This window comes from Sinohyriopsis cumingii, chromosome 1 (genome assembly GCF_028554795.1).
Source record: "Sinohyriopsis cumingii isolate HCF-2022 chromosome 1, ASM2855479v2, whole genome shotgun sequence".
NCBI lineage: Eukaryota > Metazoa > Mollusca > Bivalvia > Unionida > Unionidae > Sinohyriopsis > Sinohyriopsis cumingii.
The window spans coordinates 30,007,212-30,025,563 of record NC_142961.1 but is presented as its reverse complement, the minus strand read 5'-3'; the positions used below and the strand labels follow the sequence as shown (position 1 = coordinate 30,025,563).

The window sequence follows — 18,352 nt, the reverse complement described above, 5'->3', positions numbered from 1 at the left end:
GGCCTACAATCTTTTTCCCTGGGTCTTTCTGGTGACCCTACCTAGCCCGCATCTGCCATGGGGATGGTCAAATTTGGGGTTGCTTCTAGAACTGGAGCTGGGTTCTTTTTAAAGAGGCTATGATGATAACCAACCTAGTCTCTAGCTACAATACCTCCAGCCTTGGTCTGCATTTACAATTCCCCCGTGTTTTAAGAGGGAAGTCCTAAGGGGCCAAGAAGTGGAGTATACCCTGCAGCTAGCTGCAGAAACCAAAGATGGGAGGGGGTGCTGACCACCATATACAGTGCCTAACAAACTCATGCCCCCCTTCAAATATATGAGAAAGCTACCTGAGCAGTAAGCAGAAGATCTGGGAATGAAACAGTCCGTAAGAGTCTCTCGAAAATGGTGAGAAAATTTCAGTGTCCTCTGTGCCTGATGGTTTTGGACACATTCTGGAGTAGAAGGTGGTAAACTACAGTTATCAAATGACCAAATATCTTCATTGCCCTGACTGAGATGGGAGGCAGGAAACTGGATGGGAAAAGAAGGTGACTGTTTCAACTAAGACTGACAGGACATTGTTGTTATGCTCTAGCTCCTATAAGAAAGGACTCTGTGAACCTGTTTTCTCTGATGCATGGGGAGACCTGGAAGGGTTGTGGATGCCCCATCCTTAACTCCACATGTGGAGTTAAGGGACTGTCCAAAGTGGCAGACTTGGCCTGTGGAGAAGAATGATTCTCAATCTTCCTTGACCATCCAACGGAGGAAGACAGGCCCCATCTCCTTTTTTGTCTCCACATCTGTAGATGCTGGACTGTGACCTACATCATTAACCCTGCTTGGAGGCCAAGGCCATGATGTCAGTGGTAGCATACATGGGAAGGACAAATCACTTCCCTCAAATAGATGTCCTACATTACACAGGACTAAAAGGGACTATAGAAAAAGGGGGGGGTGCTGATCCAATCCCTTTCCACAGTCTGGTGCAATATACACCAACTCCCAGTCCTCAACTGCTCTTAGGCCACTTCGCTCTGTAGGAGGACCTGTTTTTTTATCTTACATGATCTAGATCATAACTTTCCCCTACCAAAGGTGGCTCAATCCACCTGTCATCATAAATGGAGTGGGGGTGGGGGAGGAAATCCCTCTTAATCATTACTGTTTTGTGGATTTAGAGAGGGTGCTGTTCCTCCCTCACTAGGGTGGGGGTGGGATTGAGTTAGGGTGTAACTTACTCTCAGCCATACAATTTCCTTCTTTAGGACTTGATAGGGACCATGAACCTAACGCTAACAGATGCTGACTGGGTTGGAACAGTCATCAGGGTCCAAGGGGTTTATATTTTTCTGCTGAGACTGATCCCATACACCTCTGGTATCAGGAAGAGTCCTTTACCACAGAAAAGCTAGTTTTTTGTAAGATTGAATATATTAGTGAAGAATCTGGAATACTCTAAAGATGTTTGGCAAAAAGACCCTTTCCTCCTCTCCTGATAGGTGCATCTACATTTTGGAGAACTTCTAGGTTTCATCTGACCATAAACAGCAGAAAGGACACCTATGATTTGGCAATTTATACAAACAAGGCAGGTGAGATTATGGCCTTTCAATGCCACATTTTCTCATACTCTTCCTTGACATAGCTGGAAACAATCTGAAATCAACAAACAATGATGATCAAAATATTGATGATAATATTAATTGATGGTATAAGATTCAGGTCAAATGCTACCTGTCCATGCGGTATCAGGATGAAATTTTAATATATGGACAAGGGTAAAAAAGGTAAGCATCACAAAAGCAACAGGTAATGTTTTTACAGATATTAAAATGTTTTGTTTTGCTTTCTGCTGACTCAGAAATTTTAGTACTGATTAGGTAGATATGTCTATTCTGCTGCATTATTTGAAACAATTTTAAATGTTTAACCTTGGGCAATGTTTTAACAAAGAAAGTTGGATTATTGAGGAAAATGTTAGCTCTAGTAGTTATAGATTAGTGCAAGGACAGCAACCAAAGAATTTGTTACAGATGGCATTATGAACATAGAGACAGGCAGGCTAGCTTGCTGTCCTCACCCAGTATAAGCCCCACCATGGTACTGAGGTAGCCTGTGCCACTACCCAGGTTGAGAAAGGACAGGCCTGGTTCTAGCTGAAGTGTTTCCATCACTTCGGAGTATATACATGGTGCAGACAGGTGCAAGTGATTGTGTTTCCATGCCAAGTCTTTATATGCACTGTCACGCTGTTCTGGCAAATAGTAGTCTGCTCTGTCCACGGCTCGAAAAACCTTCTCAATCAGAGGAGTCTTGATGTACTCAGCACTTAGCAAGTTGTCAACAAGGTCATCATTGTCTTCACCTGTACTAACTGCTCCTCCCATGATGATCTAATAAGCTTTCAGCTCAATGATGCAATCTGAAATAATAATAATAATAATAATAACAGCAAAAAAAAAACAAATGTAAATATACACCTATCATGCATACTTCCTCTAGCCCAATATGGACATGAGCCTATAGTCCCCAACAAGGGTCTATTGATGTTCTGCTAGCCACAAATAACTTCCTGAAATCCAAGTTAAAACAGATTAATTTTTTAAACTCCCGAGTACTGAAACCCTCTCTGATGTTTTTCAGAAACTCCAAATAACAAATCTGCAACAAAACTATATTTCTTTGGTTTGAGTTAACATGTTTAAAAAATACATGTTAAGTGTAGTACAATTTTTTTTCTCATTGCTTCTTCGGATATCCATAAACCGTATTAAATGATGAAAAGATTCCCTCAAAGAGACTGATGCTGTAATGGGGGGATACAGAATTTCCATGAATTCAAGATAAGACCATTTCTACATTTTTAACTGATGAGTGTTAAAACCATATCCAATATCCTTCAGTTATGACAAATTAGCTGTTTGGGTGCACATACTGGATGTCAGCTTTGTGCCAGATTTTATCTGGGATGAGGTGGACATCAGAAGAAGTCTTTTGGCAAAAACCTCATGTCATAATCATCATCCATTTAGGGGAAATAGTGATAAAAATCTTAAGATAATTGTGATGGCAGGCACATTGGATGTATTACTAGCATCATTTTGACTTAAAATCAACTATGCATGACACAAGTATATTGGTGAAACACCATGTCTATATAACCATCCATTCAGAAGAAGCAGAGATGACAACATGTTCAAGATAGACACCATGGTGGCCATATTGAAGATTAGTCATTAAAGACCCACTAGGCCCCATACCAACTCTTCTGATGAAAACCCCTTGCCAAAATGGCTTTCCATTTAAGAGTTGTTGTTGTTGTAGGGTTTAACGCCATTTTTCAGCACAAGATAGGCTATACATGGCGGCCAGTATTAATGGTGGAGGAAGAACCAGGGAAAACCCCGGAAAGAACCACCAACCCACGAGAAGCTACTGGCAAGCTTTCTCACATACCCACATTGGCCGAATCCGAGACTAGAACCCATGCAGACAGAGGTGAGATGGCAGCGATCCGTAATGGAGAGCGCGTTAGACCACTCGACCACTCGGGGCCCCCCATTTAAGAGTAGCATTAATAAGAATTTTCAAGATGGCAAAAGATTTGGACACCAGATCAGTATGATTTTTACTTAGGAAACACTGGACATTCAAGATGTATGCCATAATGGTTATAATGGACATCAGACTGGTACCATTTACATTTAAGACCTGACCTATTCTGACATCATGCAAAATGTTTTAGTGAAAACCATATGCTGACATGCCCAGCCAATCAAGATGGGTGGAAATAAGACTTTAAATGGAATGTCTTAAAAGGACAACATTTTCCTTTATGATGAAGTACATATCATAGGAAGTCTCTGAGCAAAAATCCCATGTTGATATGATCATCTGTTCAAGAAGAGCAGAGATAGTAGTACAGTCACTGTGGCCATATTAAATGCCTGGCTGCCCCCACAATGATTAACAATCAGCAAAAATCCAATGTCAATATACATTCAATTCAACAGATGTAGCAATAAGATTATCTAGCTGTGGATGTCTAGATATCAAATATTTAATACAGAAAAAATAAAATATGGGCATCATAAGACTTTTAAAAACCATGTCAATATGACTATCAGCAAAACAAGGTTTGTGTGATGACTGTCATTGTGACCAAAGTAGTTGTCAAACTGGTCTGATTTTCAATTATGACTGACTAAACATTATACAAAGATTTAAGTGAAAAGCTCAGGTTGATACAACCATCTGTTTTAGAATGAATAGTTGTAAGTTGGCCAATGTGGTGGCTATACTGAATGATCAAATGCATGTCCAATGGGCAGTTTAAGAGCAACAAGACATCATAAGAAGTTTTGTAATAATAATAATAATAATAATAATAATATAATAATAATGCTTTTTTTTATAGAGGGTGACTCATCAGTCAAGGACTATTCTCCCTTGATATCCTCTTAAGGAGAGTATAGCAATCACATTATATGAAGACAGCAATAATTACTGTGTATTTTAACATGTTTAGTATTAAAATACTAAATGTCATTACTTATTAGAAACACATACATCCTCATGATATCTCTTCTTAAATACTGTAATATGTTTAGTTAGTGACCATTCATTCAGGATGAGTGCAACAAGATTTTCATCATGTCATAGCATCCAAACTGGATAACAGATCTACACCAAGAATAAACAAATCACCACAAGTCTGTTAATGAAAACCTAATGATGGTATGACCAATCATTCTGTAAAAGAAAAAAAACCAAGATTTTCAAGATGAAGACTGTGGTGGCCATATTAGATGTCTGAGAGAGGAATCATTTTCATTTTGGTGGAGTGTTGGACTGATAATAATGTCCTTAGGAAAGGCACTTAATCCCATTTCCTCAGCATGATATGGCCTACAGTGTCTTAAAAGTGTTGTTAAACGTACCCACTCCTACAAAACTGAAACTTTAATTTTGGACCAAACAGAGAATATAAGAAGGAATTTAGTGAAAACAAAACCCATGTCAATATGACCATCCACTCAGGAAGAGTCTAAATAAGATTTTCAAGAAGGCCACCTTGAAGGCACCACTAGGTGTCACATTTGCATGATGTTTATTTCAGACAAACAAGATACCATATGACATCTTTCAGTGAAAAACTAATGTCAATACGACCACCTTGTTAAAGCTGTACCAATGTCACTTTTTGCCGATTATGCCAATACTGTGTATAGCCGATTATTAAAATTGCCGATACCAATTATGAGACCAATTATTTCAAGAAACCGTCTGTTCTACAGTTAGTGAAAGCACTAGCATTTGACTGATAAACCATGCCCTATTTTTGTTATAACTAACAATGTCTAAAATGAGTGCGGATTTATGTTAACAGTTCAAATGTGATCTCATGCTATACATGTTATTGTTAACTCATATATGCAAATAAAACTCTTTACTAAATAACATATTTATTCCGAATTAGTTTTTTGGGGGCACATATGCTCTATGATATGTTTCTTTATTCTTTTAATTTAATGATGGTAATCAATTCTTATTTATACGGTACAGTAATGCCAGGTCAAATTGACTCGTGTAAGTTTCATTGGTGGGAAGGGAGATCATAATTTGCTTGTCGAGAAAAAATCTATAGCATTCAGTGAGCATTTCTGGGATTTAGGAAGCAATTCACAAACAAGCAAAGCATTAAAGCGCAGCAAAAATAAATTTCTGAACTCCTGGTTGACAGAGATGTACTTTGTGAGGCTAGCCATAAAAAGGGGAGGAGGGCATTTAATTCATGAATGTGTGAAATCGACAGTTGCATTATATGTCACTTATCTTACATTGCATAGTACGATCATAGGGTTTTAGTATTAAAATGTCATTATCTAAATAACATTTCTTACAAAACTATTATTTGGAAAATAATATACATAATATAGATTTGTTTAATACCTGATGTTTCTATTAAAAAAGAGAGACTATAGGAAAGTAGATATTTTACATTTGATAATGCGTTTATTTCAGGTGACAACAGTTAGACCTATGTACTAACGGTGATGCGCAATGCCAAGACCATTGAAGTAGTGCAAAACAGTCATGTAATGATTTATTTTGTTATATTATGGCTGTATTGCTTGTTGTCAATAAAGTAATAACTATCCCATCTTTTTCAATTTTCATTGCCTATTACATTAATAGTCTTGGAAAGATATTCACTACTTATTCTAGCGACATTTTTTCAAAATTGGCAACAAAATATTGAGATTGGTGATTTTTTTTGGTGACAACCTTTTAAAAGCCAAGACCATCCCTGTAATGTGCATGCTGGAAGTTCAACAGCCACACGAGGCCTCATTGGCTGGTTGGCTGCTGTGATTGGGATGAGTGCATGCATGGTATTGATAATTTGTTGTCAGCAGACAATCAGTGGTAGTTTACAGTAAGCGTGTTAAAAAGTATTTACTTTTAAGAATATAGTGTCTTTCAATTAAACCCCAAATCAAATATTTATTCTTTAATTTCCACTATTTAATTTTGATTTAAAATTCAAGCCATGTCAAGATGAATGTTATGATTAAATCTATATTTTGAAAATTTACTTACATCAGCACCGATTACGAGTATGGCCGATTAATTGGTACAGCTTTACACCTTGTTCGGACAGACTAATGATAATATGATTTTCAATCTGACCAATTTGGCAGCCATACTGACTGCTCAAGGGAACATCTAGAGAACATAATTTTTATTTAGGATCCATTATTATAAGAAGTCTTACAGTGTAAACTTCATGTTCATATGACCATCCATTTAGAAGGAGTTGAGATAAGATTTTCAAGATGTATGCCATGGCAGCCATTATTAAATGTATGGGGCCACCATTTTCATTCAAGACCAACTGAGAAATGAGGTCTTTTAATGAAAATCTCATGTCAATATGACTATGTTCAGAAGGTGTAAATATAACATGATTTCAAGTTGGCCATCATGGAGGCCATACTGACTGTCAGATTGGCACCTTTTCATTTATGGCCAACTAGACATCATAGGAAAAAAATTCTTTTAGAGACAAATTTACATCATTATGATTGTCTTGTTCAGGAGTAATGATAGCAATAACCATGCTGAATGTATGATGGGCATCAATTCATCTAGAATGAATTGGACTATGACATCAATGTATTTGTAAAGTTTCATGGCAATCATCCACGTAGTTTAGTAGTAGCAATATCAAACATGTCAACAGATGCCAGACAAAAAGCCTTCATAAAAGCTATTCTGGTATATGACCGGTAGAGCTAAAACTTCTAGTAAGTTCTGTCATCCAGACCCTGTTTGAAAATTACAACTCATTTACTAGTTTTTCATTTATTATTTTATTTGTTTCAAAACAATTTAAGAACAAGAACAATAGTGCAAATACAAGTATGCCACTTATAGAGAGTATGCAATACTTGTCATTGGGAACTAGTTACTACAAGATCAATAAAATGTTCCTAATACCTTTAGGGCTAACTTTGTATTTGGTTGTGCTCATTAAACAAACACTGAATTAGGTCAAAAATAGCAAACATCTTGCACTAATCTTTTTGATGCAGCAACTGGTGCAGACCTGTAAAAAAAATATACAGCTCAATTTATTCCAAAATGTAAACAAAACATTACATGGTTTCAAATTTATTCTGCTTTCACAGGCACAATATAAAGGCTACTGACTGAAGCAAAATCTATACAAAGAAAATGCACTTAACAACCATTTCTATGTGAAACATTTCCTAAAAGAAATAGTACAGTTTCTTTCAAGCAGTTAAAATCAATGTTCATAGTAACTGACATAAGGAAAATCAAGCTACATGTGTGTGCAATTTTAATTTGTCCAAAGCAGGAAATTGTTTTGGTCCTCTAAGAACTACTAAGTTAACTTCCTTTGTCAAATTAAATAACATCCCCAAAAATATAGATAAATGCGCCAAAACACCTCCCACCCTGCATTATAATACGATTTTCGGATTTGCAAGTTATAAAAAAAATAATCAGTATGATTGGCATTTTTTTCTTCTCTTTGCTTATGGACCTTTTTTAGAATCAAATTTTAAGTACCACTATCACATTCAATTACTATGTTCTCAAAAGACCATATCGCAATAAAAAGATGCAGCCAGGTGGCACTTCAATTTGTAGAATCCCACCATCTTACTATCAAAAGAAACCATGTACCTTTCCTTTTTCAAATCATATTAGCAAGTATTGTCAAGAATATGGCTCTCAGAAAACTTTGTTGAAAAATCATAAAACTGTGTGAACCAAGGATGGTTTCATATAGGAAAGGTTTAATTTATATATCGAAATATGGAATGTGTCTAGAATTTTCAATGATTTCTCTTCCTTTCACGGGAATAGAGCTATACTTTAGATTTACACTCACTCTCTGGTGTATATATAACTGGAAATGCATATCAGTTATTTGTCGACCACTCTGGTGGCCCAATGGTTAGAGTGTCCAACACGAATGCGGGAGGTCATAGGTTCGAATTCTTGATAAGTCATACCAAAGACTTATAAACATGATACTAACAGCTGCCTCGCTTGGCGCCCAACATTAAGAGGTTCGTGTTAAGCATGATTGGCTTGGTGTCAGGATAATGTGACACTGGGACATCATGTCTGCAGCATGATGCCCCAGTGCTAGATTATAAATTGCCACACTGCAGACATAGTAGCAATATGAATAAAAATTGTTAAAGCTACTTTATAAATCCAAATCACACACACAGAGAGTTCTATGCCTTGAACAGATCATATAGGTAGCAATGATTATATTCAGTTTGTTTTATCATTACAGCTATAAAACAGTATCAAACTTGCTTGATAGGTACTTTTTAAAATTTATGCTTTAAAAAAAGACATCCATACAAATGTATACTTGTATCTTGTGCAGAAGTGGTTCTTTTCTGCTAGAAATAAGGTGACCCCCACTATCTGGCAATATTTGTTTTGCCTGTTCAGGCTGTTTTAACATCCATCCTCCTACACAAAAAAAACCATCTTCATTTGTCTGTGCTTTTATCATTACTTTTCCGTTTTTATAAAAATATTTACATAATTAATAATGTGTGGCACAAGAAGAGTATGAATGAAAACATGTTACCGTGAAACGCCTGATTTATGAGGTGATGTGCATATTTTAATATGTAAAAAACCGAAATTTGTTCAAAGAACAGTAGTAAAAAATTTTTTGTCTATTTGTATGCTATGACACCCATTAATCATAATGAAATAGTCGGTGTTGAATGCCTATATGACCTATGTGACTTTTACTAGAAAAATTGAGTCCATGAAAAGCCTGTCTCTTTTGCACTTACATCAGGATTGTATTTAATTTGCTAATTGGTTATTTCTAATGCTCTGACCTCCACAATAATACCATGTTAATGAACTTGAGATGAAAATGGAAATTTGGCCCGTTATGCTTTACTTACCGGAGTCGAAGTGCCCAACTTGTGTTCCCCTCGTTACCCCCAATGCATTACAGCCCTTAATATGCGGGAAATGTCATTTCTTGGTCAAATCCAGAAAATATCACCTAATTTTGATACAAGAGGAAAATTCGGTGCATAATAAAGTTTTATACTGACGGAAAATAAAAACAGACTATGACAAACTAGAAGGTTTTGATTCTGCGTTCTCAAGGTCTATCAGCTGATCTTTCACGGACTTGATGACATTTTCCACCACTTTTGCACCTAAATTGGTAGTGACAAAATAAATAAGATCTGAAAATGAATGCACAAAATGAAAAAAATATCATGGACTAAATATATAGATATATATAAATACAGTGGTAAGAGCAAATAACATACTCAATATCTAGTGCGCTAAGCTGGGTCGATCTGTTCCCTGTACAAACCAAAACAATAACATCGACTGCTTGACGTCATTCATCATCATGAATAGCATTGTGGGTAAAAACTGAAAGTTTGGATTAATAAAAATAAACCAATGCTTTAAATGAAAAGTGTACCTGAAAGTAACATCATAATTAGATAACAAGACTGCAATGGCATGCATAACAAAATAACACATAACCGGAAGTTATGTTGAAATGTTCAATACCTAGAATGGCAATGTTTGGCTATTACATTTAACTCCCTTCATCATGTGCCCGTAATGGCGTTCAGTAACTGAGGAAGTCGAAGGCTGGTTTGTTCAATGCGCTAATTACTGCAATAAATATCTGATATTCTGTGTAAGTACATCATATAAATTTTTAAAGTTACTTGTTCTACTAATCGACAAGTGTTGCTTTGATTGAAAATTTCAAAAGATTGTAAATTTTGGTTGTCAATATGAAATGTTGGCAAGTTTTCGTTTTCAATTGAAAATGTAAGCGACCTTCTAGGTAAGTGTTTCGCATATTAAACGTAAACCGTGTGATAATACGTTGTTCAAAATAGACCTTTAGATTTAAGATTATCACATATTTTGAAAAGTAGGGTGGTTTTTGCAATATCAAAATTACTATTTCAAAAATTTAACTTTTAACTTGTTAATTTTTCTTTCCCCGTGTCTATTTTATGCAGAGCGAAAACGAGGCTCAGGGCAAAGTTAGGCTCAGGAAAGTATTTATGTGTAAGTTTCCAACGAATTTATTGGGTCTAAATTGTTTGTTTTGACAAAACATGCTAAAACAATAAATGTTAAAAAGCTTTGCGCATGTGACTTTACCGTTTATTGCAAAACATTGGATGAAAAGTATATTTTTGTTATGTATATATTTGTACACATCACGGCGCCATGTTAAAGTAGTTTGCACACGACACTTGTATCCTGCGTGTGCTGGGCCTACATCGATATAATTTGCCATGACCTCAAACTGGTTGGTGGAAATAAAGGAAAGAAAAGAAGAAACAAACGTATCTTTTTTTTTATGACACTTACATAAACAAGACGAATTCCTTTTTATCTCATGTTTCGTGACCTCATCCTGGTTTGGGGAAAGAAACGTAAATCAAGCTAATTTTTTTCCATTTTAACAATTAGTGGAACAAGATAAATACCAGATTCTTTCATCATCGTCCTTATTATTGTCGCTATTAATTATGTAACTTTTCATTACAGTTAGTATTATTTGCATGTGTGCGTGAAAAATGTTAGAAGTCTTTTAAAGTTCTTTAATACTGGTTTTAATTAAGAGTTTGTAAATCAAAGTAATGTTTTAATACATTTTTTACATGCTGTTTTAACGTCTTTTTCTATATTAAGCTGTTTTTGTAAAAAGTCGGGGCTTAACGAAAATGTTAAATTGTAGAAACTTGTTATTAGTTAAAAGGGATTCAGCATAATCTTACATTTATCAGTTCAAAGGAACTCTACAGTGTTTGGGGTCCAAAGTATTTAACCCAATTCATACTCACATTTGACCTGTTGATTTTGCTAAATTCCAAATTAAATTCCAAATAAAAATGTGCATCCAATATTTCAAACTGACATTAAGAAACTATGAAAATAAATGTCTTCATACTGTTTTTAGAAGTTTTCAACTCTGTGTGTGTGTGTGTGTGTGTGTATATATATATATATATATATATATATATATATATATATATATATATATATATATATATATATATATTTGTGTGTTTTAAATATTATTATACATCCAGTAGAATTACTGTTAGGAATTTATTATATCATAATTCTGTCTTATATTTTATTTTTTTATTTTTATTTATATAAGTCAGTAGACCTAAGTGCATGACCTTTTCCTAGGTTTTGTTCAGACTAATAGTTTTTTTGTAAAGGATAACAACACCAATATAAACATGACTAAATGCCAGCCCATTGTAAAATAGTCTAATGATGAAGTTAAGCAGAAGTGGTCACCAGCTGCTGTGCATACTTGAAGACTTGAAAAATGTTAAAGGGATAAAACAATAATGCAGTTCAGTCTTTCTTTCATAATATATTTTAGTATTATTATTGTGTCTACTTGTCAACATTTCTTTTAAGCATATAAATTTGCTGTAAAAGTTATCAAAGGTTGCTCATAACTAGTCGAGTTAAATGAAGATATTCTATAAAAATGAAGTGTTTACTTAAAATGAAAGCAACATCTTCTCCAGTTCAGTAATTTCAATTCAAGTTGAAAAATGTGAAAGCTCTTGATTGATTGGTTAAGTGCTCTAATTTAGTTTCAGGCCTACCAAATGTATAGACTTCTCCTTGCTATACAGATTTAGCATTATATTTGTTGATATAATATAATCCAAAGGTGAATTATTTGGTCAAGATAAAAAAATTCCTTGTTTTAATTAAAATTCCTGTGTCTACATTTATTCACAAAGTTTATCAGGTATTTGAAAAAATTATGGAAAATACTTTGAAAATAATGTACTTACACAATGATCTGTGCCATTTCTTCTGATTTCCATATGGATTTGCAATAAATCACATTGTCTTCCTTAACTGCAAACAAAACAAAGTGCATTTTTAAAAAATCTCTGTGGTCATCCTGTGGTTTAGCATTTCTTTTCATATAAAATAATATGGAAGACCTTGAGTAAAATTCCATACAATTCAGATGTAGATGTCCATTGACAGGTTTACAAGAGTATACCTTCAGTTTTCATCAGTTTCATTACAAAAAGATATTAAATTGTTTCTGCAGTTAATAAAGAATTTTATGCCAAAAAGTCTGAATTTCATCATTTTCCCAACACTGTTACCTCTGATTTATAGAAAAATGATACCAATCTTGCATGCCATGTTATTTGAAATTTTTTTTTATCTTGAGGTAAAAGAAAATAACATATCTTGCTATGTGGGGTGTTATAGCTTACATTGTAGCTGGCAGCCTGTAAAAGACACTGAGCTGACATTAGAGAGCATGATGTTAAAAATGATAAGTATTGATACTGAAGCCTTCAGTTTATTGGCTTTCAAATTCAAAAGCATTATGTAAGGAAGATTTAAAAACTATCGTATTTGGTGATTAACTACTTGAAAACTCCATCATTAGTATAGATTATTAACTTTGAACCTTACACCTTTACTCAATTAATTAACATACCAACTAGAGTAACAGATAAAAGTGCTACTATCATTGATCATGTTTATACTAATAAACCAGAAAAATGTAAGTGAAATTAATGTGCCAGTGTATGCACTGAATGACCACTATCCAGTCTGTAACTAGACGTGTTCCCAAATCATCTAAGAATGGTCAACACATTGAAATACAATACTGGGACTTGAAACAGTTTGATGAGGAAAGGTTCTTAAACGATTTAATTTGCAAACCCTTCCACTCAGTATGCAGTATCTCTGATATCAACACTGCCTTAGACAAATGGTATCGGATGTTCAATGCAGCCTTAGACAAGCACACCCCAATGAAAACAAAAAGGATTAAACACCAAACTTACACCCAGGTGGATTACCCCTGAAATCAATGAGGCTAGGTGCCAAAGAGATAATTACCACAAGAAAAAATGACATGAAAAACAATAGAAAGTGGATGAATAAAGCTAAGCACCTGATACATAAGCCAAAAGAGAACTACCCGGTACTATAAACAGGCTGTTGATGAAAGTAGGAGTACCAAGACATTGTGGAAGCATCTAGAAGCATTTAAAAGAGCTGAACCCACCCAAGATCAGTTGTTTTCCACCTTGACTTAGACAAATTGATGATATAGCAACATCTATTCAAGACGATGTGGAAATGTTCAACAGTTTCTTAACAAGCATCTCCAGTAAGAGTATTCAGAACCAGACTAACATCCCAATTGAACTTGATGCTCTTCTGTTTTTTATAAGAGCTAAAATTCTTGATGATAATTATTATTCAATAGCAAATGTTAGTGAAGCTGATGTTTTTGATGTGCTCATTAAGGTGAATATTAATAAATCCTCAGGTTTGGATGATATTGGTCCAATAATTCTTAAAATTGCTGCACCTGTAATAAAAAAGTAATTAACGCATATCATAAAATTAAGTATAATGAGTGGTAGTGTTACATAAACATTGAAATGTGCAAAGGTTGCACCTATCTTTAAGAAAGAAAAAAAGGAGGATCCAGGGAATTACAGACCAATATCAATTCTACCTGTGTTGTCAAAATTATTTGAAAAGCAAGTAGCCATCTGGGTCTCAATATTTGTTAAATTTACTCTCTATTTCATAAAGTGCAACCAGGATTTAGAAAGTACCACTCATGCCAAAAAGAACTTAGCAAATTAATTGATCTTTGGCTGAAGGAAATGGATCATGGACATATGATTGAGATTGTTTTCCTTGACTTCAAGAAAGCCTTTGATCTTGTTGATCGTGAAATTCTGCTGCAAAACGTTGAACTGTTACAGGTTTGACGATCCTTCTTTAAACTGGTTAAGATCATACCTAAACCAAAGGTCTCAACAAGTAAGCATTGGCAATATTAGCTCTCAAGCTCGCACTATTCATTCAGGGGTCCTTCAATGCTCAGTTTTAGGCCCTCTCCCCTTTCTTATCTATATCAATGATCTACCATTAAATAATGAAGCCACAACAAATACAGATTTGTTTGCAGACAATGCAACCTTGTATACATCTAGTTCTGATACTGAAGTTATCCAGTATCCAAAATAGATTAAACTCAGACCTTAGTCCAAAACTGGGCACAACAAAATAGGATGGTAATTAATAAAGGTAAAACAAAATGTATGATTTTGGAGACATCACAAAAGCTGCACAAGTTGGGGAACCAAGAGCTATCTCTTGCAATAAATGATCATCAGTTAGGAAATGTCAAACCTGAAAAGCTTTTAGGTGTGTCTTTAGTTAATAATTTACAATGTGATGACCATATTGATAAGCAATGGCAGTGATTGTTAATGGTAAGTGCTTTTGACCAGTCTGCCACCCAGGGCCCTTTTGTTCTGAAAATTAATTTAAAAGAATCTGTTGTATCCCAAGAAATTCTGAGCATTGTCTGTAGCAAATTTATGACAGTTCCCATTGTAATTCACCTTGCCTTGCTCCAGGTGTTATCAGTTGGGTCTTAACCCATTAAGCAATATCTGAAAGAATATGAGAAAGAATGAATGAAAACTACATCGTTTCAGTATTTTCAATATTTATGACAGTGAAGATTTTCATTTTTTTTTAGTGTTTCATTTAAATATCTTACATTCCTTTTAGCTCAGTTGTAGAACCTGTATGTATAAAAAATACAAGTTTTCATAGAGGCAGTTTTTTTATGATTTAAAACAACAGAGTTTTCAGAGTTATGTACTTAATTTACTATCCACAGAATGCATATAAAGTACCCACAGCACACATAAGTTGTTTATATTAAATATTCTCAGCATGTTTTTTTAATGTTTTCTAATTTCATGGTGTTTGTTTTTGTAATCATATCATTATATGTTTTTTTATCTTATTGGTGTTGTCTAATGTTGTAAAGCGCTTAGAGCTTCTAAAGATTAGGTGCTATACAAAGTCATCATTATTATTATTATATGTAGAGTAGGTTTGTTTGTTTCCTGGCAGTTGTTTATATGTAGAGTAGTTTTGTTTGTTTCCTGGCAATTGTTTATATATAGAGTAGGTTTGTTTGTTTCCTGGCAGTTGTTTATATGTAGAATAGGTTTGTTGGTTTCCTGGCAGTTGTTTATATGTAGAGTAGGTTTGTTGGTTTCCTGGCAGTTGTTTATATGTAGAGTAGGTTTGTTGGTTTCTTGGCAATTGTTTATATGTAGAGTAGGTTTGTTGGTTTCTTGGCATTTGTTTATATGTAGAGTAGGTTTGTTGGTTTCCTGGCAGTTGTTTATATGTATAGTAGGTTTATTGGTTTCTTGGCAGTTGTTTATATGTGTAGAGTAGGTTTGTTTGTTTCCTGGCAGTTGTTTATATGTAGAGAAGGTTTGTTGGTTTCCTGGCAGTTGTTTATATGTAGAGTAGGTTTGTTGGTTTCCTGGCAGTTGTTTATATGTAGAGTAGGTTTGTTTGTTTCCTGGCAATTGTTTATATATAGAGTAGGTTTGTTTGTTTCCTGGCAGTTGTTTATATGTAGAATAGGTTTGTTGGTTTCCTGGCAGTTGTTTATATGTAGAGTAGGTTTGTTGGTTTCTTGGCAATTGTTTATATGTAGAGTAGGTTTGTTGGTTTCCTGGCAGTTGTTTATATGTAGAGTAGGTTTGTTGGTTTCCTGGCAGTTTCTTGTATTTTCATGTTAAAGTCTACTTTAGGATTTAAGCATGTTGAGATTTTCTCTGGGACGTGGACCCTAATACTGTTGTGTTGACTTAATAATTTGCTGCTTACAAGGTATAAGTTGCTGCATGGTTGCATGTACATACACACATAAACTTGTCTGACCATTCCAAGGAAGCTAATATAAGGAAATAATCAGACTGCACATCACCAGAGGCCTAATATAATGCTTTATCTACTCACAACCCACATCAAAATTGAATCTTGGCCCAATGGCAAAATTACCTCAAGATGTGTTAGGTAACCAGATTACCCGGTGTTTTTTTTAATGGAAAATGATACAAGTTTGTTTTTGTTTGTTTAAAATTGAAATATGTTGTTGCTGGAAAAGTTTGGACAGTTTTCCCATAAGTGTTACTTAATCCAAGTAAATCCTGGAAACTTAAGATTGTATTAAAAGCACCTTGATTTATAACAAAAAGGAACACAATTCATTTACAGAAAGAAAAGCAAGGTTTCAAGAGTTTAGATAATATTTTCTTTCAAAACAAAGGAAATTGTTTTTATTAGTGGTAAAAAAAATTCACTCCAAAAATATTAGTACTTTTTTTTCCCCTTTCCCCAACAACTTGGTCGAAAATAGCTGGTTGTAACAACTGTTCAGGACTGAATTGTTGTTGTGTCTTGGTCAAAACTAGCTGGCTGTAACAAGCATTCAGGACTTAATTGTCATTGTGTCTTGTTCTGCCTGGTCCACCATTATTAAGATCCTCAAAAACTGAAATGATGTCAACATGGGGATATACTTTTGTATGAACTCTTACTCCTGATGTTTGGCATTGCTTCAGGTTTCATAAAAGTACTATTTGCTTCTGTTATCTGTTGTATGGTTTGGTAAGTAAAAAACTCAACAATCTAGATTTAATGTACCAAACTTTAAACAACAATACAGATGCAGGTAGCTACAGGACAAAACCTGAAGCAATACAAAACAGCAACATAAACCGCAAATTGTGCTGCTCATGTTTTTAAGCTGTTTCACCAGAAAAGTTCTTATGGTGCCTAGCCGGTCCTGAATGAAAATTGTGGCGATCTGTCTTGAAATATAACTGTCACAATGAGCATATTGAAAATCTTGTCACCAGTTCTCTTGAATGGATGATCAGCTGGGCATATGGACTTGTTTTTTCCCCATATGAATTGTGCCAATCTTACATCCAGTATGGTTGCCACAATGGAAAATTTGAAATTTTGTCACTCAAAAATATCAGAGATGATTTCAGAATTCAGCAGTTGAAAGAAAGAAACGTTCATATCTTTAATCCCTGGAAATTCTTTTTAGCCAGTAGAGTATCACTGCCTTCAAGGGACTCTTGTTTTTAAATCCTCAAGGGTTAATAATGTTGTGCCCCTGTTCCAATAGAGACAACAGTTCTAGTATTGATCTACTTGTCTAGCAGTCAAAATGCAAGGACAGAGGCCTCAAATTTTTTCTTTTGTTCTTTTTCCATTTTAAAAATAAAATACAAATTAGGCTATTAATATGAGCATTTTCAGCTTTAACAAAGGGTTTTGGTTGTGAAGGTTATTTGAGCATAGAAATTGGTGTCTAATGCCTAATGAGACATTTTCAAAATCTTGAAAAAATTACTAATTAAAATACACACGTTATTCACAGTGGTACTTGAAAATTCATCTCAAATGCACTTCCTGAAGTTATAGATGGATCATATCATATGGTAAACAGTCTTTCCATAATAATACAAAAGAAGTCAAGCTGCTGGTGTGTTCCAAAAGAAAATCTATAAGAACTGTGTTGCATTGCATTGCCAGCCATGTGCTTTAAATATCTGAAATACCGACCTAGCTATTGATGTATGCATCCACCAGGTAACAGTTTGTTTCATCCAAACAAGAATTCAACTGTAAAATTTAAATCTGTTCTAATATTAAATTTAGCATGAGCAACTTGTGAAAATCTGCTGTGCTTCTTTATAACCCATGCCAGAAATAAGATTTCCTCTTTTCTAATGAATATTCATAAACCTGCTTAATCAGTTATTGCAACCCCAAAGCAAACATTTTCCCAACATGACCTTTCATGCTGTTTGAAAGAGGCAATCAAAGTTTCTTTTCCAAAGTACAGTCACTTATTGATTGATGTGCAAGA

General features: G+C 34.6%; 2 protein-coding genes across 7 annotated transcripts in view; one reads left to right on the top strand and one right to left on the bottom strand.

Moving 5' to 3' along the window:
• The window catches only part of LOC149806620 (uncharacterized), a 42,926-nt gene extending 32,849 nt beyond the window's left edge, over positions 1-10,077 (bottom strand). Inside the window, exons 1-3 of one of the 4 annotated variants that reach the window (XM_089955700.1) lie at positions 9,849-9,986; positions 7,492-7,600; positions 2,069-2,410 (exon numbers count right to left, since the gene is read on the bottom strand). In XM_089955700.1, coding sequence (XP_089811826.1) covers positions 2,069-2,375 — 307 coding nt within the window. In that variant the 5' untranslated portion in view covers positions 2,376-2,410; positions 7,492-7,600; positions 9,849-9,986. The other 3 variants (XM_089955711.1, XM_089955722.1, XM_089955692.1) reach the window with 3 other exon arrangements.
• Positions 10,078-10,110: 33 nt separating this feature from the next.
• The window catches only part of LOC149806619 (lethal(3)malignant brain tumor-like protein 3), an 85,684-nt gene continuing 77,442 nt past the window's right edge, over positions 10,111-18,352 (top strand). For 2 of the 3 annotated variants that reach the window (XM_089955685.1, XM_089955668.1), the window contains exon 1: positions 10,111-10,234. The gene's annotated coding sequence lies outside the window, so the exon portion shown is untranslated. Of the gene's footprint in view, positions 10,235-10,839; positions 10,992-18,352 lie in introns of those variants that run through there. The other variant, XM_089955677.1, reaches the window with a different exon arrangement.